Raw genomic sequence first — 27,371 nt, 5'->3', positions numbered from 1 at the left:
AGCATTAAAGTTCTTCTGGAAAGCTAATGTCTTTGCTGTCACTCGCTGTGTATATATTATACCATTAGCGTAATTATCATGTCGAGGAAGGTCATCGTTTATCATGTCTGATTCTAAGATTGAAGCTGGTAAAACAATCGGCATATTAAACAAATTTGAGTTTGGACCATGGGTAGTTACAACAATGAAATATGTACATATTGCAGGTTTGAAAAAGAATTAAAATTACCTCAGTTACCTGATATGACTTTTGCAAATAATCTGTTAAGAATCTAGCACAAGGATGGGTTTGGAATTGAATTCAACTGTTTAGATGCCTTAAGGCTTGTTGACAACAATAATGATTTGATGAAAGTGGCAGCTGCTGAAGTTTGGCAGCAAGCTAGGGCTTGCAGTGAACATGTTAAAGAGGTTGTGAAACCATTTGATTTGACTTTTTCCACAGACTATAAAGGTACTTTATTATCAGGAGAAAAAGCATTAAAGGTGTCTCCTACTGAAGAAAGAATTGACATAGAAAAACTGAAGGTGAGAGAGAAAATAATGTTCTATGAAGATATTCATCTCTTTGAAGATGAACTTGCAGATAATGGTTGTGCACAGTGTTCTGTGAAAATCAGGGTGATGCAAGGAAGTTTCTTCATTCTTTTAAGATATTTTCTAAGGGAAGACAATGTAATAGTCAGAATAAACGATACACGAGTTTACCATGAGTCAGACTGCAACTTTTATTTAAGAGAATTTACAAGTAGAGAAAGCAAAATTTGTGATCTAAAGGTTCCTATTACAGTGCTGGCTGATCCAGCAGAACTTTGCCACCATCTCCCTGTTTTAAATACATCCTATGAAAAATTGGATTTTCCATCTTGAAGGCATATATTTGTTTTGTATATAATAATGATATTCTCATCAAATTATGTGTAGACATTTTTTATGTACTTATCATTATTTGTATATCTTCATAACTTCATAATACTGTAAATATATATATATAAAACTTGTTGTTGAAATGATAAAAAAAAATTATTATTATTATTATTATTATTATTATTATTATTATTATTATTATTATTATTATTATTATTATTATTATTATTATTAATAAAGAGCCTGTGTAGCTCAGTGGATGTGGCGTTTGCCAACCACGGCGCTTGGCCGCACGAAGGAAGACTTGGTTTCGAGTCTAGTCGGCGACTAGAGGAAATTTTTCTAAGCCTTTTTTCGACCGGTTCCCGGGTTAGTCGATCTCTGGCACAGCCAAGCAGGTTTTTCCTCCCGGAAACTCGGGTTTTTCGTCCTGTAAACTCAAGAAAATCGACCGTAGAACCGACATTATTTCAGACATTAAATATATTGTGTTAGGGTTAGGGACCACGAGATGGCGGCACATTTGAGCCGTCTCTCTTCACTGAGTACCGCTTAATTAGTGATAGCCTTGGGCCATCTATCTCTGATTGGTACCAGTGGAGATTGAACTGCCCACTCAGTCTCCAAAAGTTAGATAGGGCTAAATGGCCTCGCCTACTCCCCGTATAAGGGAATAAAAAGGCGTTAGCTGATTTTTTTTAATTATTATTATTTTAACGGTGTCTCCATGGAGTCAAAAGACTCATCGCGGGAGACTCAACATTGACACACTAACCATTATTTTCACAATTCCTGTCATACCTCTCCTTAAATTCATTCCCAGTTGAAGCATTCACAACCACCTCTAGCAAAGCATTCCACCTATTAAAAATCTAGTCCTAACACCCTTGTTAACCACACTCTTACACAATCTCCAAGGATGACCCCTCGTTCTCTCACTTCCTGCACTGGTCTTAAAAATATCATCAGTATCAATCCTGTAAAATCCTTAACAATTTTAATACCTCTATCATATCTCCTCTCCTACGCCTATCAGCTAGTTTTTGGAGCCCACAGACCATCAATCTATCCTCATAGGGAACTTCCCACAGACCTGCAACAATCTTTGTAACCCACCTCTGAATCCTCTCCACCACTTCCGCATCAGCAAGAAATCCTAGCGACCAGATCTGTGCACAATAGTCCAAATGCGGCCTTATTAATGCCTTATCGAGTAGAACAATAACCTCCCTATCCCTGCTTGTTAGTGTGTTCCTCAACAACCATGTAATTTGATGTGCTGTTTTGGCAATCTTTGCAATATGCCTTTTAAACTTAAGTTCTCTCTCCACAATAAATCCCAAGTCTCTTGTCTTGTTAACTTCTTGCAGTTCAGTTCCGTTAATATAGTAAACAGCATGTGATGTCATCCTCCCAAAGTGCATCACCTTACACTTAGCCATGTTGAACGGACAGCCATTACCTTAGTCGATACCGTCAGCCTATTTAAGTCATCCTGTAAGATATTTACAGCATTTGAATTGATTGTCGCTCTTCCCAATTTTGCATCATCAGCAAACAAGTGGATATTTCCATTCAAGGTATTTCCAATATCATTGATGTAGAAATTAAACAATAGAGGACCAAGCACTGAGCCCTGAGGTACATCACTAGTCACTTGCCTTTTCCTGGACTCAGCTCCTCCAAAACCACTCTTTGATATCTGTCCACCAGCCATCCTTTAATCCAAATCACCATCTTCAGATCCATACCCATTTGCTCTAATTTATGTAACAGAGTTCCATGTGGAATCCTGTCAGAAGCCTTTGCAAAGTCCATATCACTGAGTAAGGATTTCCTTTATCCAACTCCTCTGTTACTTTATTATAGAAAGTAAGCAAATTACTTAGGCAAGACCTTCCCTTCACAAATCCACGTTGCCCCTTATGAAGTATCATATTGCTGTCCACCCAGTCCTGAATTCTAATTTTTACCAATTTCTCCAATATCTTCACCACCACTCCAGATATATTGATTGGTATAATTTGCAACCTCAGTCTTAGAGCCTCCCTTGTGCAATGGAACTATTTTCCCCTCTTTCCACTCTATTGGCACTTTACCAGAACTGAGGCTTAAATTAAACACCCTGGTTAGAGGAGTTGCTAATTCTCTTGCACATTCTCATAACACATGGGCCGATATGCCATCTAACCCAATGGCAGTGTTAGCATTAAGGTTCTTTAATATATTAAGCACCTCAATTTCGTCTATCTCTAGACTTTTATCAATCAATGGCACATTTGACACTGCACTATCATTACCAAGATGGTACACTTTTGCGAAACGATCAGTTATATCCTGAAATACCACATTAATTTATTTTTTGTTGGCTGCAGTGGTATTTCAGGATATCAGTTATATCCTGAAATACCACTGAAGACAGCAAAAAATAAATTAATGTGAAAACTACAGAGCATATTTAAAGAGCGTTTTGCTAGTCGGATACCAGGACATGGCGTTTATTTTAATTTTTACAGGGACTAGATGCTCCATCTGAATCCCAATGAGTCAGAATACAAATTTGGTATATGCCAACAATCAATTGTACTTGTTTGCCTTTACTAATAATGCGTTCTGTATCGTCATTATTATTATTATTATTATTATTATTATTATTATTATTATTATTATACAGGCATCTCCACAGAGTCAGTAGACTCATCACCGATGGCTCACACTATCCACATAATATCTATCATACCTCTTCTTGAACTAATCCTCACACCCTTGTTAACCACATTCTTCCTTAATTTCCAGGGATGATCTCTTTTTCTTCCACAACTGTCCCACAACCGAAATATTTCCCCTCCATCAATCTTATAAAAACCTTTTAGCAACTTAAATATTTCTATCATGTCTCCTCTTCTCCGCCTATCGACCAACTTCTGTAACCCACAAACTTTTAATCTATGTAATCTATCGAGGTAGGAAGCATTCATTACACCACTCACCAACTTGATCACTAGTCTCTGAATCTTTCATATTACTTCCTCCATTACCAAGGAATCCAAGCGATCATACGTGAGCACAGTAATCCAGATGTGGATATATGAATGCCTGATGAAGAGTAATAACAACTTTCTTATCTCTACTTGTTAGAGTGTTCTTCAATAGCCAAGTAATCTTATGAGCTACTTTAGCAACCTTAGCAATATGTCCTGTAACTTTAATCTTCTAACCTTCTAGAGCTCTTCAACTTCATCTATTTCCTGGGATACAGTTCTATCATGTGGTACACAGCTTGTAATCTATGTATCCCAAAATGCATAACTCTACATTTCTTCACATTGAACTGATATCCATTATCATTTGCCCATATTGCCAGCTTATTTAAATGATCCTGGAAGCTTGATGAATTATTGAGCTACTTTTTTTCTCTCTTTTGATTGTCTTTTTTTCTGTAATCTTTGTGTGTGTGTGTGTGTGTGTGTGTGTGTGTGTGTGTGTGTGTGTGTGTGTGTGTGTGTGTGTGTGTGTGTGTGTGTGTGTGTGTGTGTGTGTGTGTGTGTGTGTGTGTGTGTGTGTGTGTGTGTGTGTGCGCGTGCGAGTGTGTTCTTGATATGAATGGTTTAATCATTTCTTCTTCTTTACAATGTTTGAACACATCTTTAAAACATTTGAGCATAACATATCTTTAATGGTTTATAAGATGAATCACTACAGTCAAAGGCTTTACAATAAAAAGTTTCGTTTTTGTGAAATATTTCTTTCTTAAGTGTGTCTTGAGTTCCAGTCTAAAAAAATTACAACTAATATGCTATCGGATAAGCAAAAAAATTTCTTTTTAGAAATAATTTACAGTTATGAATAACCAAACACCATTAGTGAGTTCATAGTCATGTTTGACAAAATTAACAAAACATTTAGAAAATGTATCTTAACTTATAAGATAGAACTTATAAGGAATTTAGATGAAAAAGGTATGGAAGTGTTAGGGCAAATTATTAAGGGAATGTTTGAGGGACAGGAATTACCAGAGGAGTTTAGAAGATCAATTTTTATCCCCGTTCCAAAAAAGATGGGTGTTTTAGACTGTAACCATTTTAGAACGATAAGTCTTATAACTCAAACAGCAAAATTTTGGTACAAATAATTTTAGAGAGAATTAAGAATAAAATAGAAAAAGAAATGAACGAGGAACAGTTTGGATTCCAAACCAACAGAAGAACTAGAGAGGCTATAACTTGTCTAAGAATTATCTTAGACAAATTGCTTTAACTATTCCAATTCTAACACCTATTTTAATATTCTTGTTTATTAACATTCTCTTCATTTTCATAAATGCCGATTTAGCTTTGCCTATTCTATTTCTAATGTCCAACTCTGAAGTTGAGATCCAGCTACCTAAATATTGAATGGTGGAAACTTGTTTTGAGGATTTCTAGATTTTGAAAAGGCATTTGATACAGTGAAACATAAAAGGCTTTTTGGCATTCTAGAAAATATTGATATTGACTCTTATGACTTGGAAATTTTAAAGAGATTATATTGGTCACAAACAACGTCAGTATGTGTAAATGAAGAGGAAACAGGAGAATTCCCGGTGGGGAGAGGAGTTAGACAAGGATGCAAGTTATCGCCATTATTGTTTATCCTTTATAGTTCTTGTTTATTAAAATTCTCTTCATTTCCATAAATGCCGATTTAGCTTTGCCTATTCTATTTCTAATGTCGAACTCTGAAATTCCTTTCTCTGAGATCCAGCTATCTAAATATTGCTGATGATTCGAAGATAGGCAGGGCAATCAGGGATGCTACTGATATTCAGCAATTACAAAATGATTTGAATACACTGGAAATCTGTGCAAACGAAAATGGCTGTCAGTTTAATGTTAGTAAGTGTAAAGTTATGCACTTTAGCATGATTAGAGATCCAGCAGCATATTATATTAGCGGGTTTATGCTACAAGAAACTGAAGAGGCAAGGGATCTTGGTGTATTGGTGGATAAGAATTTAAAGATCAAAGGTCACATAGCAAAAGTTGCAATTACAACTCAGAGGATAATTTCTATTCTGAAGTGAACCTTGACATGTAAGGGTAAGGAAGTAATTTTGCCTCTTTGTAAGGCTTTGATAAGACCACACTTGGATTACTATGCTCAGATTTGGTCTCCCGGGTTTCAAGGGGATAAAGAAGCTGTGGAAAGGGTGCAAAGAAGAGTTACAAAGATTATATCCGGATTATGGGATTTAGATTATGAGGACAGATTGCGAGTATGTGGATTACAGACTCTTTCTCCTGTGGTTAACAGGAGAAAGAGGGGTGATATGATAGAGGTCTATAAACCTTTGAATGGGTGTTATAGCATTTCAAATGATGAAATTTTTCGTTATATGGAAGGCGGGGAGAAAACACGGGGGCATCCATGGAAGTTAAGGTTGTTTTCAGTCAAGAAAGGGATAAGAGCTAGGTTTTTCTCTCAGAGAACAGTGAGTGAGTGGAATAATTTGCCCTTAGGGGTAGTGAGTGCATCTAGTGTAAATGAATTTAAGGGAAGGTATGATAGCTGGGTTGGATAATTTACAGCCTCCCTCGATGAGTCCTTGACTCCCTGGAGGTCTCAGATAATAATAATATTAATAGTGAACAGATGCTTAGAGAGACACTTGAGGATGTAGAAGAAGGAATAAAAATAAATGGAAGAATCATTAATAACTTAAGATATGCGGATGATGTAGTGGTGATTGCAGAAAGTGTAAATGGATTACAACAAATTGTTCTAAAAATTGAAAACTCGTGTAAAGAGTACGGACTAAGGATTAACACAAAGAAGACCAAGATAATGATAATGGGCAGAAATATAGGAGATAATGTAAAGATAAGATGTGGAGGAAAGATTTTAGAAGTGGAAAGATTTCAATATTTAAGTAGCTGGATCTCAGAGAAAGGAATTTCAGAGATGGAAATTAGAAATAAAAGAGGCTAAACTAAATTGGCATTTATGGAAATGAAGAGAATTTTAATAAACAAGAATATTGAAATAGGTGTTAGGATTGGAATAGCTAAACCAACAGTTTGGAATATTGCAAGGTATGTAAGTGAGTCATGGACACTCAGAAAGAGAGATATGGAAGGAATTAATGCATTGGAGATGTGGTGTTATAGAAAGATGGAAAAGATTAGCTATACAGAGAGAATGTCAAATCAAGAAGTTTTAAGAAGAGTTGGGAACGGAATGAACACTGCTCAAGAATATTATGCAAAGAAAAACCAGATTTGCAGGACACTTCTGAGAGGTTCTTCAGGATACCTGACAAGAACTATATTACAAGGAAAAGTTGAGGGGAAGAGAAGACGTGGAAGACCAACTAGAGACTGGTTCAATGACATCGTGGAATGGACTCGTTTAAGAATGACGGAGGCGACAGACAGAGAGAAATAGAGAACAGCTGCTCATCTGCTGCAACCCTCTTGCTAGAGGATGCAACTGGACGACCATGACGTCTTAACTTAAGAAGCGCGTGATGACGAGGACAAAATTTGGTATAGTAGTGTACAACAGAATATCAATGAAATAAGGGGACAGTGAGAAAGATCAGACAAATATAAGGGAATTACACGACTTGTATAAGAATTACCAAAAAAAGATCACATTACAGAAAATGACACAACATGCTCGAAATATGGTCACATAAAATTGGTATGGAGTATCATCCTCCTCTCCCTCAACGCTAAACAGGACTTAAAGTGGTGGACCATGCTCAGTAGAAGGAATTGCAACAAATCCCATTTTTCCACCAGAGCAAGGTTTAACTCATCGGTGGATTTCGGCAAGCAATGGAACGCCAAAGCGTCCATTGCTTTCCCAATGATCGGATATATGTCTGCTGATTATGCTGGCTACAGCAGTTCTTGGATATTTTCAGTTTCAATATACTCTTTCACCACTTCAACTCCATGGTCGGTTGAATATGGGCCAACCACATCCCTACAAAGCACTTAAGATTCAAGGATCTGATCTTGGTAACTTTGTGCAGTTATAGTATCTCTATCAAAAATATGAAAAGGAGTACAGCCATTGATCACTTTCTGCCCACACAAGAATACTGCTTCCACCATATGTGTTCCTTTCTCGGATGTTGGAGGAATGATAGCGAATCCCCCTTTCTCTCTCTCTCTCTCTCTCTCTACTTTATATTTTTGTTGCCGTATTGTAGCAGATAAATTCGAGTCTTCTACAATTACCTGTAATATTTCAATAATTAAAAAAATCTGAGATTTAAAAAATGTGTCTCCATCCATGTATATGACTTCCGTTAACGCCTGGTTTGGCTGAAAGCACGATTGTGCTAACAGCATGGTTCGAATTGTTTCCTCAAAAAAACTTTAAATTCAAATAGTTCAAACCACGTGATCTCAGCTAAATATCGGAATGATTCCTATCTTAATCGGCAACAGTGTTCAGCGATTGTTTTACCGCCCATTCCAGTATTCACTTTTTTTTTTTTTTTTTTTTTTTGCAGTGGTGGTCCTCAAAAAAGATTCCGTCTTGACACTGAGCCCTATCTATGGTTTAAAAAAAAATAGAAAAGAAAAAGAGAGAAATTATACAATTGGATTTTAACAAACTAACTTCTATCCCAGAAACAATTTCATTTGTCTCATGTAACTATTTTTATTTATTTATTTATTCATGTCGAAGTTTCTGGAATATAAAACGTAAACACTTTTTAAAGAATGCAAAAAAAAAAGTATTTTTTTTTCCGAATTTTAAAAAAGAATGCAAATAAATAATTTACTCGGTAAAATTAATTATTTACAGCACACGTCTCTTTAGCCTAAGCTAGCATTATTAGAGACAATTTAAGACTACTGTAAACACTTAGTGGAGACAAACTAAAATGACCTGGATAACAAGGGACTTCATCTACGAGTAGGATGACAGTGACGCCCTTCGTAGTAATTCTTGTTGTTAATGGTGAAGGGTAGATAACTCAGTGGGCAAAATCTATAACCAAAATTATACCGTCCGCTCTGTTACAGTTTACCGCGTTCTGTAGAACTTATGCCGCTTCCAGGAAACAATCTCTCCATTTAAAGTGGTATTTGTAAAATCGTCTGACATTCTTCCAACTTATGAAATGGTCTTTCTCAAAACATGTTGAGATACTCTGCTTTTGACTTTCCATTCCAGATATATTTTTATGTTCTTTTTTCTGAACACAATAGTTCGTCCTGTCTGTCCGAAATATCGAATTCCATACTGGCAGGGGATGCTGCAAACGCCTGGGAAGGGGGGGGGGAGGCGATCCTTGATTTGTTTTAGGCAAGTAGAAGTTTTGTTTAGCGTTGTTTAGTGTACAATTCTGATTCTACGTCCTTTCAGGAGTAAGCCCAGTTTATCTGTTGTGCCTTTGACGTAGGAAGATAGAGTGTAAGTAGAATATAGTTTTTGGGGGTGGAATTTGTTGTTCTTTTTAAGGGATTTGGTGAACATTTTTTGTTGTGTCCATTCTGTTGGAATAACGTGAGTAGAGCCTTTTGTTCCAGATGAGTGATGGTCCTGGGGGTCGGCCTGGTTGGCCGAGTGGATAGCGTATCCACCCTCCACCCAAAAGGCTGCAGGTTCGAATCCTGCCATGGGCAAGAATGTTTGAAAATAGTGGTGGTGGTCGGCGGTAGATGACGTTGGTGTAGATGATGAAGGTAGTTGCGGCTAGTGGAGACAGAGAGTTGTAGAGTAGGTGCCCTCCCTCGATGAGTCTTTGGACTCCCTGGAGGTGTTATGTAATAATAATAATAATAATTCGCTCTGACCTGGAAGCTAAAGTTTTGAAAATTCCAAGTTTCTAAGCAGAAGGTGTGTGAAGTGACATGCAGGTATCTGCCTGTGTGTGTATGTATGAGAGAGCTTAGGGCAAACTGAGCATATGAGAGACCTACCTGCTTGCCTTGTAACTATAGTATCCAAGAAGGCAAGCGCTCCTTTTCTTCTTCCACAGTGAAATAATGAACAATATCCGTCCACGAGAACGGAGATTGTTCAAGGAATATAAATAGTTAGATATAGCCTGTGGGCCATGCGGCCAAATGGCAAACACTTCATTGTTTATATACATCAACTATACCTTGAGCATGAGGAGAGACGAATTAAGTGCAAAGATTCAAATAATTACATGTATAAGTTTGCAATGGAGGTAAAAGTGTGGAGCCCATTGCTACACCGTCAGTTTGTTTAAAGAGTTAAATCAAGGTATTTTAGCTGTTTCAGTTGAAATACCCTGATTTAAGGTAGTGACTAAAGAGTTTGCAAATGTCAGGGAGATGCATTTTGGACAAGTGAATTAGTGTATCGTCTACCGGAACATTTGTGAAAAGGCACAACACACAAAGTTTACTAAGTGATTTCTGCTTTCAATTAAAGCAGAACGTAGTTCTTTAATTAAAAGTTTTGTATAGTGGTTTTAAAGTGATTGGAGTTTTCTTTTTTTTTAATGTAAGACGAAATGTTTGATAAGTTCAGATGACAAATGTGTTGCTAGTTTATAGGTGCTACAATTTATCGCATCTACGATGGGACGCAACGGGGTTCCAAGTTTATGGACTTGAGGTAGCCCATTCATGGTCTTTGTATCTGCTGATAAAAAATTTTAATTTGGACACTGTCTCAGTTGACCAGAATGTAATGCTATCTAGCAGACTTAAAGTTTTCTTTTTAATTGACACTCTAAGGATTCTTACTATAAGCAACTAAACTGATGTATCGGCTGACAATTCTTTTAAGTTTATTATTATTGTCGTCTGCTTTCATGAACACTGCAGCATCGCCTTTGTCTGCTTTCACCATTCCTATATTTTGATTCAGTTTTAAATTTTTCAGAGATATTATTACTTCGCTGGAGATATTGCCTTCTTGGAGTTCTTGCGTTTTTAAATAAAGCAGCGGCTTCCCGGCCAAATTGGCCGACTGATTAGCGTATCTGCTCTTCCGGCAAAGAGGCTGCGGTTCGAATTGTGCCAGAGGCATGATGTTTGTGATTGTCCTACTAACTCTGTGAAAAGAGCATCTGCAACCCTACCATTTCTTCTAGCAGAAGGCTTCAACCCCAAAAAATCCAGTGAGCTACGGAAATGACCATACGGCGTAAAAATGAGGTCACGTGTAACTAATAGCAGCTTCTCTAACGACGTCTGCTTCAAATGGCAGATATTTGCCATTATCCATGCACATAGGATTTTTACTGCAGCAATAGCAAAATTAAACCTTTTGCTTAGTATTTTGATTTCATTGTCCGTCTATCTATTCGTTGAACCTCAGATGCCATTGGTCAATAAGATGCTCTGGATCACTTAGACGTTTCAACTCTCTTAAGATCAGTCGCACCAAACACAGCATTCGTCCATCACATTGGATGGTTGTGTCTGGAGTGACTGATTTCAAAAGACCTTTCTCTTTTCACAAGGAACGTTACCTTCTATTCCTTTTTAAGAAGCCCACCATCCATTCTTTCAATGCTTCCAATGATATATCAACTTTCTCCTATCCATATCCTTAAGGGGCTTTAAATTTCTACCGATCCTTTCTAGCACCCATCCGTTTGTCCAAGTTTTAGTATATGATATCCTCAACAGCCTTCTATGACACAATCTCAAAAATAGCTATCCTTTTCCTGTCATACTTCTTTAGGTTCCAAATCTCACATCCATAAGTTGCTGTTGGAAAAAAGCAGCATCCAAATTCCTCAACTTTGTTCCCATGAAAATAGATCCATCCTTCCAGATTTTAGACAGGTCTCTGGCTGTTTTAGCAATTCCTAATCTTTTTCTGATGTCTTCTGAACAGCAATTCTTCCCATTAATAATAGATCACAGGTACTCGAACTTGCTGAATTCTTAAATTCTTTCTCCATTAAGGTACAGTTGTTTCTCAGGAGCTTTCCTATCTGTATTTCCCTTGAGAAGTATAATATTTGTCTTGCAAGGATTGAGCCGAAATCTTCTGTTCTTACTGATCTCGTTAACTTTATCAAGGATTTGTGTTAGTTCTTCCTTGTCATTACAAAAGAGTACTGTATTATTAGTAGTACTTCGGATTATTGATTAATCTGCAACCTATCTAATTCCTGTGTTAATTTCATTTAGTACTTCACACACGATGTCCTCAGCTCAGGTAGCAAAGAGGGGAGGAGAAAGTCGGCATCCTTGCCTAACTCCATTTCCTACCTGAAACCAATCAGTTAATCCATCACCTGTTCTCACCATAGCTTCTTGCTCCCTGTACAAGTTAACTATCAACTTGGTTGTGTGCTGAGGAACACCCATTATTTTCATTACTTCCCACAGTTTCACATGCTGAACGTAGTCAAAAGCTTTAGAGTAGTCTATGAAATACATTATCATAGGGAGTCTAAATTCTTTATACTTTTCTATGATCTCACTACGGCAAAGAATGTGATCTCTGGTACCTCACCTTTCCTAAAACCAGTTTGTTCCTTAGCCGCCTGAACTTTGACCTCAATCCTATAGAATGATCTTTAATAAAATCTGACTTGCATGAAAGATTAAACTATTAATTCTGCGGTTCTTGCAATCTTTCATATCTCCCTTCTTATGTAGTGTTATTAACCTAATGCCTAACTGGAGGTGGTTCTAAATCGAAATTTTCCTTATCCTTTCTGCTGTACAGTATTCTTTCCACCTGTTTGTGATTCCAAGTTCTTAGTACTGATCTATTCATAGGCCTTTGATGACATGCAATTTGGGCTTGAACTTGTGTTTTTGGTCAAGAACTAAGTGAATATATTCTATTTTAATTGTGCTTCCTCATCTGGAAGTTTATATTATCACATTTATTAGTATAAAAGTATTTATTGTTCTGCATGATGGCTCTTCTGAATTCTCTATGTAATCACTTATATTCTTCAGTCCCTGTGTCTCTTTGGTTCGCCAACCGGATTCTTTCGATTAGATCCCATGTTGAATCTGATATCCATGAGTTTCTTGATCTTCTAATTGGGCTGAGATACTTCTTGGCTGTATCCTCTATTATAACCTTAACTCTTTCTCAAAGCATTTCAGGTGAGTTCTCCTCACTAGTCTCCAATAGTTCAACCAACCAAGTTAATGTTTCTTGTGTAAATCCAGTAGGGATTATTCTGACATCCAGTCTAGTGAGACGTGCTTGACCTGGAAGGTTTCGGAGTCTAAGTCTCTTACGTTGACTCCTCCTAGCTGATGATCTGTATCATCGTCTGCTCCAAAGCAAGTGTATACATCCGAATGTTAATTCTCTTCCACTGTTGGAGAGCCAGGATGTAATCAGTCTGGTGCCTTGACCACCAGTATTAGATGTCCAAGTATAAGGTCATCGTGGCTAGTTCTGGAAGTAAGTATTGGTAATTACTAATCTGTTTGTATCATGGATGTTACGTTCACCCAGACCCTACATAGTACACATACACCTTTGCATTAAAGTCCTCTAAGAGGTAAAATACATCTATCCTTGGTAGTCAGGCCAAAACAGTCTACAGATTTTCATAGAATTCTTCACTCGCTTCATCAGGCTTATCGGTATAAGGTGCAAAAACTACCAACATTAACACATTAGTAAGATGAGTCTTAAGTCTAATACAAAATATACTCCCTTTAGCAATATTATAACTAAGAAAGGGTCTTGCCTGAACTGTCTTCAGTATTGTACACTTATCTGTTCGGTAAAATGTTGACAAATTAGGCCATCCCAGATCAACAATTAGTGATACCATACGAGATGGAAGCGGTAATCTGTAAGTGCTACTCGCGGTGAACGACTCACCACACTCACCGCCTGTGACCGTAGAGTGAAAACGAAGATGTAAAAACTACCATGCGTCAGCCCACATATTCAATGCGGAGTTCTCGGCAATGACTAGAACGTGTCACACAAAAATATTCAGAACTGACGCTCACAACGTGGCTTTCAATGATAGGACCGCAATATGCACGCTTCCGCACATTATAATAACATCTCTGACTAAAGTAGCATGCAGCGTCGTCTTCAGTGGTGCAAATAGCGTGTTGTCCATAACACAGCTTTCCAAGCTGTGTTATGGACAACGAATCACGCTACATCCTCTAACGAGATGAATAGGTGTGGGTGTGGCGGATGCCCGGTGAACGTCTCTGACCAGAGTGCATAATCTCAGCTATGAAATTCGGACGTTGCGGTGTAATGGTATGGTCCTGTTTTTCATAGTTTGGCCTCAGATTTCTGTTTGTGGTCTCACGAACATTGAACTACGAGATGTATCTGAATATTCTATACAATGCAATGCTTCCTACTCTGTGGCCTTTCTGCAGAACTGACCATTGTCTCTTTCAGCAATACAATGCACACATCATAAAGTTGCTGCTGTAACTGCATGGTTCATGGACATGAACGTCACCACACTTGACTGTCCTCTACAGAGCCCACATCTGAACCCTAATGAACATTTGTGGGAAGAATTGGAGAGTCAGGTGAGGTCAAGGGAGGACCACCCCAGATGGTCCAGGACCTCATTAGGAAGAATGATCCGAAATTCCCATTAATCGCCATCGTAGGACTGCTGAAGTCATCACAGTGAACATTGTGATGTTCCTACACCTTCTTAAGGTTGGCGGCATGGCTCTTTTGTTCCTCACACTATGGTCTGTTTAGAGAATCAGAACCGTATAGAAACCTCTAAACAAAATTTCTACCTGTCTAAGACAAATCAAGGATGGCCTAGACCCTCTCCTTCCGAGGTATCCACAACATCTCTTGCCAGTGTGAAACTGAATATTTCGGACAGAGAAGCTGCTTTTGTCAGAAAAAAAGAACAGAAAAAATACATCCAGAATAGAGAACCAAAAAATTGTGTTTTAATTAAAATATGATTATAGGTTCTTCCAAATTGTCTTTTTCTGAGAAAGAGTACATCAATGTTACTAAAATTTTAAAAGGGATACTTAGGTACTGGTGTGGGTTAGGGAAACATTGATCTAATTGTTGACAGTTTGCTATCTTGAAGTAGGATATCCAATCCACTGAGCAAGCAAGAAAAAAAAAAGTCATGTGGTCGCAAACCTGTCTTTTTATAGGCATGGGTCAATGTGCATTGTGTCAGACCTAATAAATGGTAGATCAATTTCTATTGGATCCTCAGAACTTGCATGCCAGAATACCTATTTTTATTAAATATTCACCTTCTGAGACAAACACTGTTAAAAAGAAAATGGTCATGATCTGGTCGACAAAATACTCTGTTAATTTTGACGACCAGTGTAATAGTAGCAGAATTGGATGTTTCGTGTTCTTGCATTCAACATTTCACCGATGTGCACTTGTCTGTATTTTATATAACACTTATTCTTTTAGCTCTGTACAAGGTAAAAGAATTCACATGGTCTTAACATGTTCACACTGGGTATACTATAGTACTACTTAATACCTTGAATAGAACTTGACATGAGAGTATCTAATTAATAAATAAATAATGAACAGTTGTCTATATAGCTCTAAGGCGTTTGGTTTCATAACGCTAGATGAAAAAATAGAATAGACTACCAGAAGAAAGAACTTTATAAGTTGAATTTTAATTTCTGATTACAGGAACTTTTCTATGAATTTTCAGCCAGTTCGAGTTAGTCGATATTTGGGCAAGTAAGTAAAGTTTCCTTCCAGAAACTTGGTTATTTTTTGGCACAGGACCTCAAGATTTTATCCCAAAACCCAAGCATATCAACTGTAGAATTCGTACTCTTTCATACAATAATATACATGGTTAAGGTAGTGACCACAAAATGGTAGCAAGCGCTTGCTTATGTAAACTTCGCTGTTTCTATAACGCTAAAACGCTAGAAGAAAGATTGTGTTATAGATTATCACAGCGCGTACAGTCGACGCCATTGTGCTGTTTCTGTTAATGTTTCGTGCTTAAATGTAAGTAATCGCCTTATTATAACTACGTTTAAAATGTGCTCAAGCGAAACGTCTTGGTAATCTAAAAATGTAGACTTATTAATCGTCGAAATCGATCGAGTGGTTCCTGAAAAACTATTTCAAAAATTCCTATAGCCATGTTCGTCAAGCTACACCAGAAGAACAAAAGCCATAGTTATGATGCCATATAATCCTTCGACCTCACGTGCAACGACGACCGCCATCTTCATCTAAATAATACCAGACTTATAGTTCTTTCTCAGGATCACCAGCCAAGTCATGTCCGCCATAAACTGCAAAGGTAAGATAGACAAAAGCGACTTGCTGCAATGTTCTTTGTAATGGCTTAAATATTATCATCCTGCATGTATAAGTATTGCAGAGTCTAATTTTTGAAAAATGTCTAAGGACGAGAAATTAAAATGAAAATGCCATAGTTGCAATAATACTTCTCCCAAAAATGACATTAAAATCCAAGTAGGCTAAATACTAGCAGCAACAATTCAACTAAAGTATTAAATAAAGATGACCGGGAAGCGGACGTGAGGATTTTCCTAAGAAACTTCAGGGATCAGATATTAGAAGATCTAAATGCTATCAAAATAGAAATTAAAGGCGATAACTCCGCGATATTTTAAGTGTAGAATCCTACTGCATTTCGTACAGGTTATATGATTTCCATCGGACGATAAATCCTCCAGGCATTTGATACACTTCATGACTCACCTTCTTCCCTTGAGCAATAATAATAATAATAATGACACAGTAATGAATATACTTATAATTGCTATATACCGTGCACATATAGTCCAGTTGATATATTTCTATCTGAGCTAAATAATGTCCTAAAAACCTTAAAACACGATAATGTCATACTAGTGGGGTTATAAATTTGGATTTTATATAAGATTAATAGCAAAATTGAAGAATATGAAAATATATTATCTACACATGGATTTCTTGCATACATTGATGGCAGTACGAGAGAAGCGAAGAACTCAGTAAGTTGTATTGATCATATATTCATAAGAAACAAAATGGCCAATAAAGTATCCCCTGTAATCTATTTTAGCAAAATAACAGATCATCACTCTATACTGTTGTATCTATCATTACTTAATAGTGTTTAAATGAGCTGTGCAGGTAGTCATGAAAAATTCGGAGGTGGCGCCAATTATAATAAATTTGAGAAGTATATAAAAAATTATCAGCTGCCTCAAAATGATCTATTAGATTCAAATCGGTTACATGAGGAATTTATCAAAATGATTAAATATGCAGACATCAGATCGCAACATCACAAAAGAGTTATCGTGAAAAAGGATGTTCACACACGCTGGAAAACAGATGAACTAAATAATATAATGACGACAGAAAAGCTCTGTTGTAAGCATAGGAAGAATCCCTACAATTTAACGTTTGAACATTGACTATAAAAATTTCACTAAACACTTAAAGGAAAAAATAAAGCACGTAAAAGAACATTATCTCTTAACAAAATTTCTTTCTTGTATGAATATTAAAAGTAAAGAATGGGGGCTGACTAGTTAACAGGATAATTGGTAATACGAAGCAGAAAACGCGAATCCTCAGAGGGCAATGACGTCACCGTTATACTTAACGAAATGAATAATCATTACAAACTAGGATAGGTGTGATTTTGATCCTACAGAGAGGATTAAGAGTGTAGTAATCGTATTAAAAAAAAAAGAGGGAAAATGTGATGTGACCATATAAATGACAGAAAACTAAATATTATCATTAAACTTAAGTTAAAATTCTTTACAGATCATTAATAAATCAGGAAATTTACAGAACACTTAAAGATTGCTTCAGTAATTCCGCTATTTAAAGGCGGTAACATAAATGAAATCAGAAATTACATACCAATATCTATACTATCCACTGTCTCTCAAAGGTCAAATACTAATGAGGAAAAAAATAATAATAATAATAAAATAGCTATCTAAATACCATATCCTTTTACACATCTAATCAATACGGCTTTAGATCCGGATTTAGTACCGAAGAAGCGCTATTGGAGTTCCATAAAACAGTTTATAGTGGTATTAATAAAGGAATGTACACAGCAGCCGTTTTTCTAGTTATATCTAAGGCGTTCGACTGTGTTCGTCATGAGCTACTATTACTGAAAATGTTTAGATACGGCATTAGAGGAGTTACTAAAGATTAGTTCAAATCCTATCTGAATAATAGAAAACAATATAATAGCTACCGCCGACCGCCACCACTAGTATTTTCATAAACAAAGATCCATGCCCAAGGAGGGATTCGAAGCCGGAGCTTTTGTCTGGAGAGCAGATACTAACCACTCGGCCAACCAGGCCGGCTAATTATTCTAATTATTCTATATAAAATAGAATAATTAGAGCTATAGCCATTACTGACTTCGCACATTCAACCAACAATCTGTTTAGCATTCATAGTATCTTTATTGTTGTATATTATATGTAAAAAAGAACGCTGTAAATTTTTCAGAATATAATGTAGAGTCTACATTATTTAGTCATGGGACAAAAATAATGCTTACCTTAATTTAAACATATATTATAACCCTTCATTATAACTTATATATCATGTCCAATTATGATTCTAATATATTACGAAAATATATACCATGTTACGTGAGCAGGGCCGATCCGAGAGTATCCGATGCCCCTAGGCAAAGAAAATTTAGGCGCTCCTACGCATTGTCTGTATATATATATATATATATATATATATATATTGTCATACTCACGCAAGCACACGTACACCTACACATGTGGATATTTATAGCCTTAGCGTGGATAGTCTTAGCGCCCGTAGGCGATTGCCAGGTTCACCTAATGATAAAAACCGGACCTGTACGTGAGTCCTCATGGATACGGTCACTGGAATTTTGCAATAACTGTATCGCGCAAATTTAATTTTCTAGTGACTAGTATGGCTACAACCTTTCATTACACGTAAAAATATGTACTGTATATTGTAAAAACTCACTAACTTTTTAAAACATTTGTATATACCAGTGGTTCTTAACCTGGGGGTGTGTGCACCCCTGGGGATGCAAGAGAAGTTTCTAAATTTTCGATGGAAACTACCGCCTGACCTCCTGTGAGAAACTAGCGAACGCAAAGTCGACTTTTGGGACCCTCACCCCTACCCTCTCTACCTTTGCCTCAGCGCATCGCACTTACCAGCACAATAAGAAACTGGTTGATACGCGCACGTGTTCACATACTCTGAGTACGAACGTTAACGAGGTGGTTTGACGCAGAAACGAATACTAATTTTCTTTAATTTAATAAACAACAACAACATAGCCATTAAAAATTGAGATATTGTTTTGTATGTATATGTAAATGTATGTGTTTATTTTTCAATAAATAAATTATCTTGCAATAGATGTAATTTCCTAAATAAAGAAATAGAAACAGATTTTTCAAGGGGGTGCGAGAACTTATTTTTAGATTCAAGGGGAGTGCCGATGATTAAAAAGGTTAAGACCCACTGGTATAGACTATGAAAATTATCTGATAATGTATTTTACCCTATTTGTATATATAAAGAAAATATTTTTATTTGTCTATAACAAATAATTCGCCCAAAATCAATGTAAAAACCAACAAAAAATGTTAATAGTATACTTGAATTGTATATTTATAAATATTATGTATATGGGATGAGAATAATAAACTTTGTCATTATAGATCAGCCACTAGAAATCTGTTAATTCCAGGAACTGGATTGTTTACCTCATTTGCTAGCTGTTCTCAATCCTATTGAGCATCATTGGTATATGAGGTAACCCGATGTTTGCTACACGGATCCAACGCTACCAGCAAACCTGAAGGAACTGAATGAATTCATGCTGTCTACTTCAGGCAGGATACTTATGGAATGTTTTTGGAATTTTGTGGAATCGATACCTCAAAATATCAAGGCATACTTTCCACAAGCGTACAATAGCAATGGGAATTTTGAACCATTCTTCCTTTAGGCATGTGATGAGGTCCTTGACTGTTGTGGGTCCGACGTTCCTTAACCTCAACACTGACACTCACGTTCATCCCACAGATGTTCAATAGGGTTGAGTGTGGGATCTGTGGAGGCCACTCATATGTGGTGAGGTTCATGTCCACAAACCACGCAGTTATAGCAGCATCTTTATGACCCTGTCCATTGTCTTGCTGAAAAAGACAATGATCAGTTCCGCAGAAACGCCACAAAGTAGAAATCATTGATTTGTCCAGAAATCATTGCTTTGTCCTTTGTTCACTTACCTCTTAGAATTCAATGTTCGTGACATCACAAACAGAGCTCCAAAGCCAAAACCAGGCAAAGCAGAACCATACCATCACACCGCCACCTCCGAATTTCATAGTTGGGGTTACGTACTTTGGTAAGAGATGTGCAGGGCATCTACCGACACCCATCCATCTCAGTAGAGGGTGAAGGGTGATTCGTCGTTCCATAACACAGCTTTCCCAGTTTACATGCTATTTGCACCACTGAAGACGATGCTGCATGTTACTTTGGATAATGTGGAGAAGCTTGCATATTGCGGTCCTGCCATGGAAAGCCTCGGTTCTGAATATTTTTGTGTGAATTCATGTTCTAGTCGTTTCCAGAAACTCCGCATTGAACGTGTGGGTCTACAAATAGTGGTTTTTACATATAATCTTTCGTAGCACTCTACAGTCACATTCGGTGAGTGTGGTGGTTCGTCCACTGCGAGTAACACTTACATAGTTATTCCATGATTGCTGACCTGGGATGGCCAAATTTGTCAAGTATTTACCTAACAAATAGGCTTGCAAAACATCTCTTTCAAACTCTGCCAGTTCCCTTCTCGCATCTATTTCACCCGAACACAATTTTCACTGACATGGGAGCATCATATTCCTCCAATTTATACCGGCTACAAACAGGAGACTCCTTACATGGTACGATGCACCTTTCCCATGGGGGTGTCCGTTGACTTCGTTCATGCAGTGTGGAGTATATGATGTAGTGCGGATTGACTTCCTGCTATGAGTCCTCGGACGGATTCAGTGGAGTTGTCATATAATAATAATAATAATAATAATAATAATAATAATAATAATAATAATAATAATAATAATAATAATAATAATAATAATAATAATAATGTATTTTTGTTACTAACTGATATCGTTGTTGTTATGTATGCATGTATCCAAATGGATACACGGCAAGTGTATTCTGTATGATAACTGTGTTTGTTAACAGTTTATTTGTTGCCGGAATAGCAAATCAGTGTTTCAGGTTAGGTTAGAAATAATTTATTTTGTTTAAACAGAAGACGCATTCTACCATTGCTTGTTTTTATGTATTTCCCACCACGAACAGTTGTAAATCTATAGTACATCAGTATACCGTAGACAGACCGTCTGTGGTATTGATATAGTGTAGGGATTTTATTTCATATATATATTTTTCTTCTATTACTGGTGTTTTTTATTTATTACATGGTCCAGAAATACCACTCTATAGACCAGACATGGAACTTTTTCAAGCCTCTAATAAACGGAGAGGTGATCTCACACAGAATAATTAACTGCATCTCCCACCTAAAGACAATCCCAAACATACGTGTTCACGGGAGCTTCGAACCCACAGCCTGTTGTTTGGAAAGCTGGTAGTTTATCCACTGCCACTTGGGCTTAAACAATTATATACAACTAAATGCATAGTTATTCCATAACCTATTGATGAAGTTTCAAATTACAAGACTTTCAACTTAAGGAAGATGCATGAAGGACGAAGATGTTTTTTAACTGATAATAACTGTATAGTAAGGACATTGCGTAGTTTAAAATTTTCCTTTCCAAAATAAATAAATAAAATGAAAATAAACAACTTTCAGCTAAACAGTACACTCGACGTAAAAGTTATTAAGCCAGTTACAGTCAAATAATAATGTCTTTGCTAATATAAACCGAGGGATAACAATTTTTCTTTACTGGGATCCTTGCTATTCGCTAGCTGGTTGACAGAAAACTGGCTTAATAACTTTTACGTCGAGTGTACTGTTTAGCTGAAAGTTGTTTATTTTCATTTTATTTATTTATTTTGGAAAGAAAAATTTTAAACTACGCAATGTCCTTACTATACAGTTATTATCAGTTAAAAAAGATCTTCGTCCTTCATGCATCTTCCTTAAGTTGTGTGGTCCAAAGCGTTCCATTGTGATATTCCTCACCCAAAATAGATATATGAATATAATAATAATAATAATAATAATAATAATAATAATAATAATAATAATAATAGTAACAATACATTTAAAGTCTACTTTATTTTATTTTCGAATAATTTTTTTTTTGTAAAAGATAAGCTATTTTGGCTATGGAGCACACTCGTTTTATCGACTGAGCTAAAACAGTTTAATTTAACAAGGTTTAAAAAAGAAGGATATTAATTTAACATATCTGGGTCTTGACGGTAAGAACAGGGAAAACTTGACCAAGACTTGATATTCAGCAAGCCAGCAATAATCTCCTTCCCTTTTAATACATTTTCTCCACTTCAGGTTGAGTTTCGAAAAATCATTTTATCACCTGTGTGCTGACCTAGTCATCATTTTCAAAATGAATATCCTTGATATGCGTTTCAATTTACGAAACCATAAAAAATCCAATGGAGACAGGTCGGAGCGGTAGAGTCGATGTTCCGCAAACTTAAAATTCGATCTCTTCGATAACTAACTGACTGATTTTCCCTTACAGTCGTTTCCGACCGTAGGTGACTTTATAGGCTTTGCTCACAAAGTATTCCTGGTGAGACTTTTACAGGGTAGTTCACCATTGCTTTCCCCAACCCCGCAATTTTATCCGGGCTCGGGACAGGCATATAGTTGGGACGTATTCATGACTGTAATCCATGCGTGTTGACTTTGCCTGTTCTGGGGGACGAAAAACCAGAGTTTCCGTGTGAAAAATCCCCTACCGCCGCATGAGACTTCCTAACTCACCTTTAGTCGAAAGAGACCCAACAAAGGTCCCACGCTTGTGTGCGACCTCTCATTGTGATGTTGGCAAAAAAAAAAAAAAAGGCTGTTATTCGGTACGAATACAATTAATTCGTTGTTCATTTGTCTCAAGATATTTACACAATTTTCCAAATTTATTGTCGTCTCTTATAGTGCTACTGACCTATGTTGTCTATTCTGCTAATTTTCTTCTGTTAGCATATTCAACTGGATCTTGTGGGGGTTCAGTTTTGTTCAACACGTGATTCTCGAAGTACAAAGTTTTTTTGTTTTTTTTTCCTTGTTGTTAGTAGTAACAGACAGGGCTTTAAAGAGCGGGAAAAAAAAGGCTGTAAGTGTTAAGCAGCAGAACAAGCAAATCGAAAGGTACAATAAATAAATTAAAAAAATAAAAATTAATCTGTTATGCCACTAGTCGAATGATGTACGAGGAGTTTCCGAAAACTAAGGTAACTTTTTTTTCTCAATAATGGTGAAAGGGAATGAGATATAACACAGTGGACAAATAGACCTGCTAATAACGTTCAAAAGACCCGCCATTACAGGGTGGTGCTACTGTCGTCTCACAGCTAATTTCAGTTGCAAGATGGCGACTAACGTGCGAGTATGGGGGGGGGGGGGGGGGGCTTCACCAAGTGACATTCACCAGTACAGTAACGAGGGTATGAAGCGCCTGTGGCAAAGTGTCTAACTTGCGCCCTCCCCTAACCCAAAAATGGAAAAAATTTTGAAAAATTTAAATGTCACAAGTTAAATTTTACTAAATGCAATATGTTAAATACTTACTATTAAACCAGAGGCGTAGCTAGAGGGGGGGGGGGGGCGGTTCTCCCCGGGCGGCACTTTGAACTTTTTGAACTTTTGTAGTTAATTTTAAAATACTCTCTCGAGAACTCATTTCCAAATATTGTAATACTACTGTGAATTTTCCTCACAATTGCTGTAAGTGTTGTTAGTTGTGAGAGGAGTTTTTCTAAATAAAATTTATTAAGAATTATCTACATTACTATAAAGTAGACTTCGCCAATGTCATCGACGATTTTGCTAACAGAAAGCAAGAAAAATAAAATTTTAGAATGTTGATATTAAAGTTTTACTTCAAAAATAAACATCGTGTTTTAATTTATTTCCCTATACGTCGTTTTGACTTTCTGTAGTATTTCTGGTGTGTATTGAGAGGGGCGTCAAACTCAGGGATCGCCTCGGGCGGCAAAAGCTCTAGCTACACCACTGCAAAACCATCAAAATGAGTTGCAGAATTTGTGTGTCTAAAGCGGCGTATTGCCGAAATTTAAAAATACAATATAAAATAGGGGACTTTTATATCTATTTATTTATTTTTATTTTTTACGTTTTGCGCCCCAAACCTAGTTTGCGCCCGTTGCGGGCGCCTTTTTCGCCACGCCCTCGTTACGGCACTGACATTCACCATGAATTGGTTGCTGTGTATGGCGATCAGGTGACGTCAAAGAAGCATGTGCGTTTTTAGTGCAATGAATTTAAAGCGGGCCGTGATGACATTGAAGATCTATATCGGGCAGGCAGGTCTTCATCGAGCAAGACAGAAAAACGACATTTCGCGCAATAAGGGCATCGTTCTTGAAGACTGGCGAGTGAAATTGCACAAGTGATGAACTTGAATAAGTCCATTGTTTACGAAACTGCTCACGATGTCGTTAATTTCGAAGTGTGCTCTCCCTAGGTGTCCTGACAACTGTCAGAAGAGCACAGGGCAACACGCATGGGGATGTGTCTGGAGAATCTGTTGCGATACAATGACAAAGGCGAGGATTTTCTCGTTCCCCTAGTCACAGGAGATGAAACGTGGGCTCATCAATTTACACCAAAGAGCAAACAAGACAACCTGGAAAACATCCACAATCTCTTGTGTGTAAAAGATTCAAAACTGTACCCACTATCCGAAGAGTCATTGCCACAGTGTTCTTGGATCGCCAAGGCATTCTGTTGCTGTACTTCTTGCCCAAGAGAGAAACAATGAATGCAGAGTTTTACTGTGCAACTTTGGACAAACTGAAAGCCAACATTCGGCGCAAACCACCAGGACTCCTGACAAGTGGTATCATTTTGGTGCATGACAACGCTACTCCACACACACCATTCGTGAGTGGTTCGCTGTAATCGTTGGAAACTACCACATTCCCCCCATAGCCTAGACTTAGGCCTTCAGACTTCCATTTGTTCTTCTCCCTCAAGAAACACCTTTCCGGAAGGCATTTCACTATGGATTAGGAAGTTCATCAGGCGGTGCGATGTTGGTTACTGGGTGTCTGCACGGACTTCTTCATTACTCGTATTGATAAATAAATTGATCTATCGTTCAGACAAGTACATCAATAAATTTGGAGATTTTGTGGAGAAGCAGTGCATGTTCACTTATATTGGTGTACAATTTCAACTTCTTATTATTAAACATCCTCAAGAGGGAAAAAATTGTTACCATACTTTCCGGAAATCCCTCGTATCTAGTGACGCGCGTGACTAACTATTATACTGTCAATTGCTTTCATTTATCAACTAAACCAACACACAAATAAATAAAATCGTTGTTAGTGTTCAGTTTTTTTTCCTTTTTTTTTTGATATGTTGTCTGCTGCTTTTCCGGACCATGTAACAGCTAACTGACAGCGAAACATGCTAAGTTCATGTGTGATGCCTTAATATATTAATTTCTCCATCTCTTTTTGTTCTTTCTCCTTGAGCACTCCTAACCTCGGGACATTTCAACCTAAGTTTTATTATTGTTGTTGTTGTTGTTCAAGAACTACCTCTAATAACTAACATTATTATTATGGTTCAAGAACTACCTCTCAAACAGAACACAAGTAACAAAAATAGGTACATGTCACAGTCGGAGTATACAAGTAAAACACGGTGTACCTCAAGGTGCCATATTATCACCCACTCTATTCAACATATACATTAACGATGTTCATTACATATCCATAAGAAGTCAAATATTTCAATACGCAGATGACACTGCACTACTAGCAATCCACACAGACATTAACACAGCTCTCTGCAAAGCACAACAAGACCTAAACGAAATCACAACATACTTCCACCAAAACGCAATTCTAATCAACGGCACCAAAACACAGATGTTGATAATACACAACCCAAGAATCATACGCCCTCATCATCACTATCAATACATTGTCACACATACCGCTGCATTAACAGCAAAAATACCTGCCAATGTTCCGAAATCAAACCTGTAACACACGCAAAATACCTCGGTCTCTATATAGATTCCCACCTTAAATGGACAAAACATATAGAATACCTACACACCAACTCCGGATCATCGCAGCAAAACTCTTCCAAGTTAAAGATATTATTCCACCCAACATAAAAAAACTCCTATATCACGGTATCTGCGAATCCCTACTCAGATACGGAATAACAGTCTATGCAAATACATCAAACAGCCACCTAACAAAATTAGAAACACTACACAGGAAAATCGTGTCAACAGTGATCTGGACACCTTACACGCAACAACCAATATCCGACAAGCACATGGCGATACACAGAATTCTGAGCATTAAAAACCTGAAACACTACATGACATTAACAAGGAATTATTTCAACATCACCTACCGAAACAACAGAGATACATATCGTATAACACGACCTACAACAACTCTCTACATCCCCACACCCTTCAACAACTCATACGGTTCTTTTGTTAGATCACATCAGATACCCACGCAACTCAACAACCTACCAAGAAAGTTAAAACACGTAGATAACTACAGAACATTAAAAAACGAACTCTGGAAAATATACCAACAAAGTTAAGAAACCATTAACACTAATATACACATCATAAATCACTAGCATCCAATGCCTACATCCCATACATAAACAGTAGCAACAACACAAATAGTGAAGGCTAAATCCCAATCTCTTCATAAAAGCTAACCCAAGCTTCGAAGTAGGTGGGATTAACTTGCTTCACTCATCTACAAGTAATCCTCATAAGCAAATGCAGAAATTTGTATGAATAATCACTCTTTCTCAAACTTTAAAAAAAAATAAATAAATAAAAATAAAATAAATAAAAATAAAATAAAATTAAAAAAAATTATACAAAAAATTCTGTATAATCTTCATTGTTAATATTAGAAGAACATGTGTTGTAAATACATAATATAAAGACAAAAAAGTATTACTAAAAATTTTTAATTGAAATCCAATGTAGGAATTGCAGCACTTAGTGCTGAACTCTGTAAAATTATAAGGTGCAATATCACACAAGATGTTTATTGTATGTATAAATATTTTAGCAATCAATAAATATATTATTATTATTATTATTATTATTATTATTATTATTATTATAAATCTGTTATTTCGTTTCTCCACTTTTTCTATAGTCTCTCTCTCCCTCCCCTCAATCTTTATTTCATACATTCTTCTTCCTGAACATGACAGATTTTTTCGGAATAGCTTTTGTTAATGATGATGATGGTATTAATAGCTCATAGTGTCAAGCCTAAAACTCTTTACATATATAAATTAATAATTAATTACAATTAAT

At 36.8% G+C, this 27,371-nt stretch overlaps 2 protein-coding genes across 3 annotated transcripts in view; one reads left to right on the top strand and one right to left on the bottom strand.

Moving 5' to 3' along the window:
* The window catches only part of LOC150100854 (uncharacterized), a 103,670-nt gene that overhangs the window by 58,756 nt on the left and 17,543 nt on the right, over window positions 1-27,371 (bottom strand). The gene's annotated exons all lie outside the window — the stretch shown is intronic.
* LOC150100855 (TIP41-like protein) lies at window positions 272-910 on the top strand. Its single transcript, XM_090402038.1, has one exon. It carries the CDS (start codon window positions 349-351, stop codon window positions 868-870), a length of 522 nt encoding a protein of 173 aa, XP_090258164.1. The 5' UTR covers window positions 272-348; the 3' UTR covers window positions 871-910.

The sequence above is a fragment of the Typopeltis vanoorti genome, chromosome 12 (assembly GCF_054136105.1).
Source record: "Typopeltis vanoorti isolate ZY-2024b chromosome 12, IOZ_Tvanoo_1.0, whole genome shotgun sequence".
In the NCBI taxonomy this organism is placed as follows: Eukaryota; Metazoa; Arthropoda; class Arachnida; order Uropygi; family Thelyphonidae; genus Typopeltis; species Typopeltis vanoorti.
The sequence above is the reverse complement of the archived record's forward strand: the minus strand, read 5'-3'. Positions and strand labels throughout refer to the sequence as shown.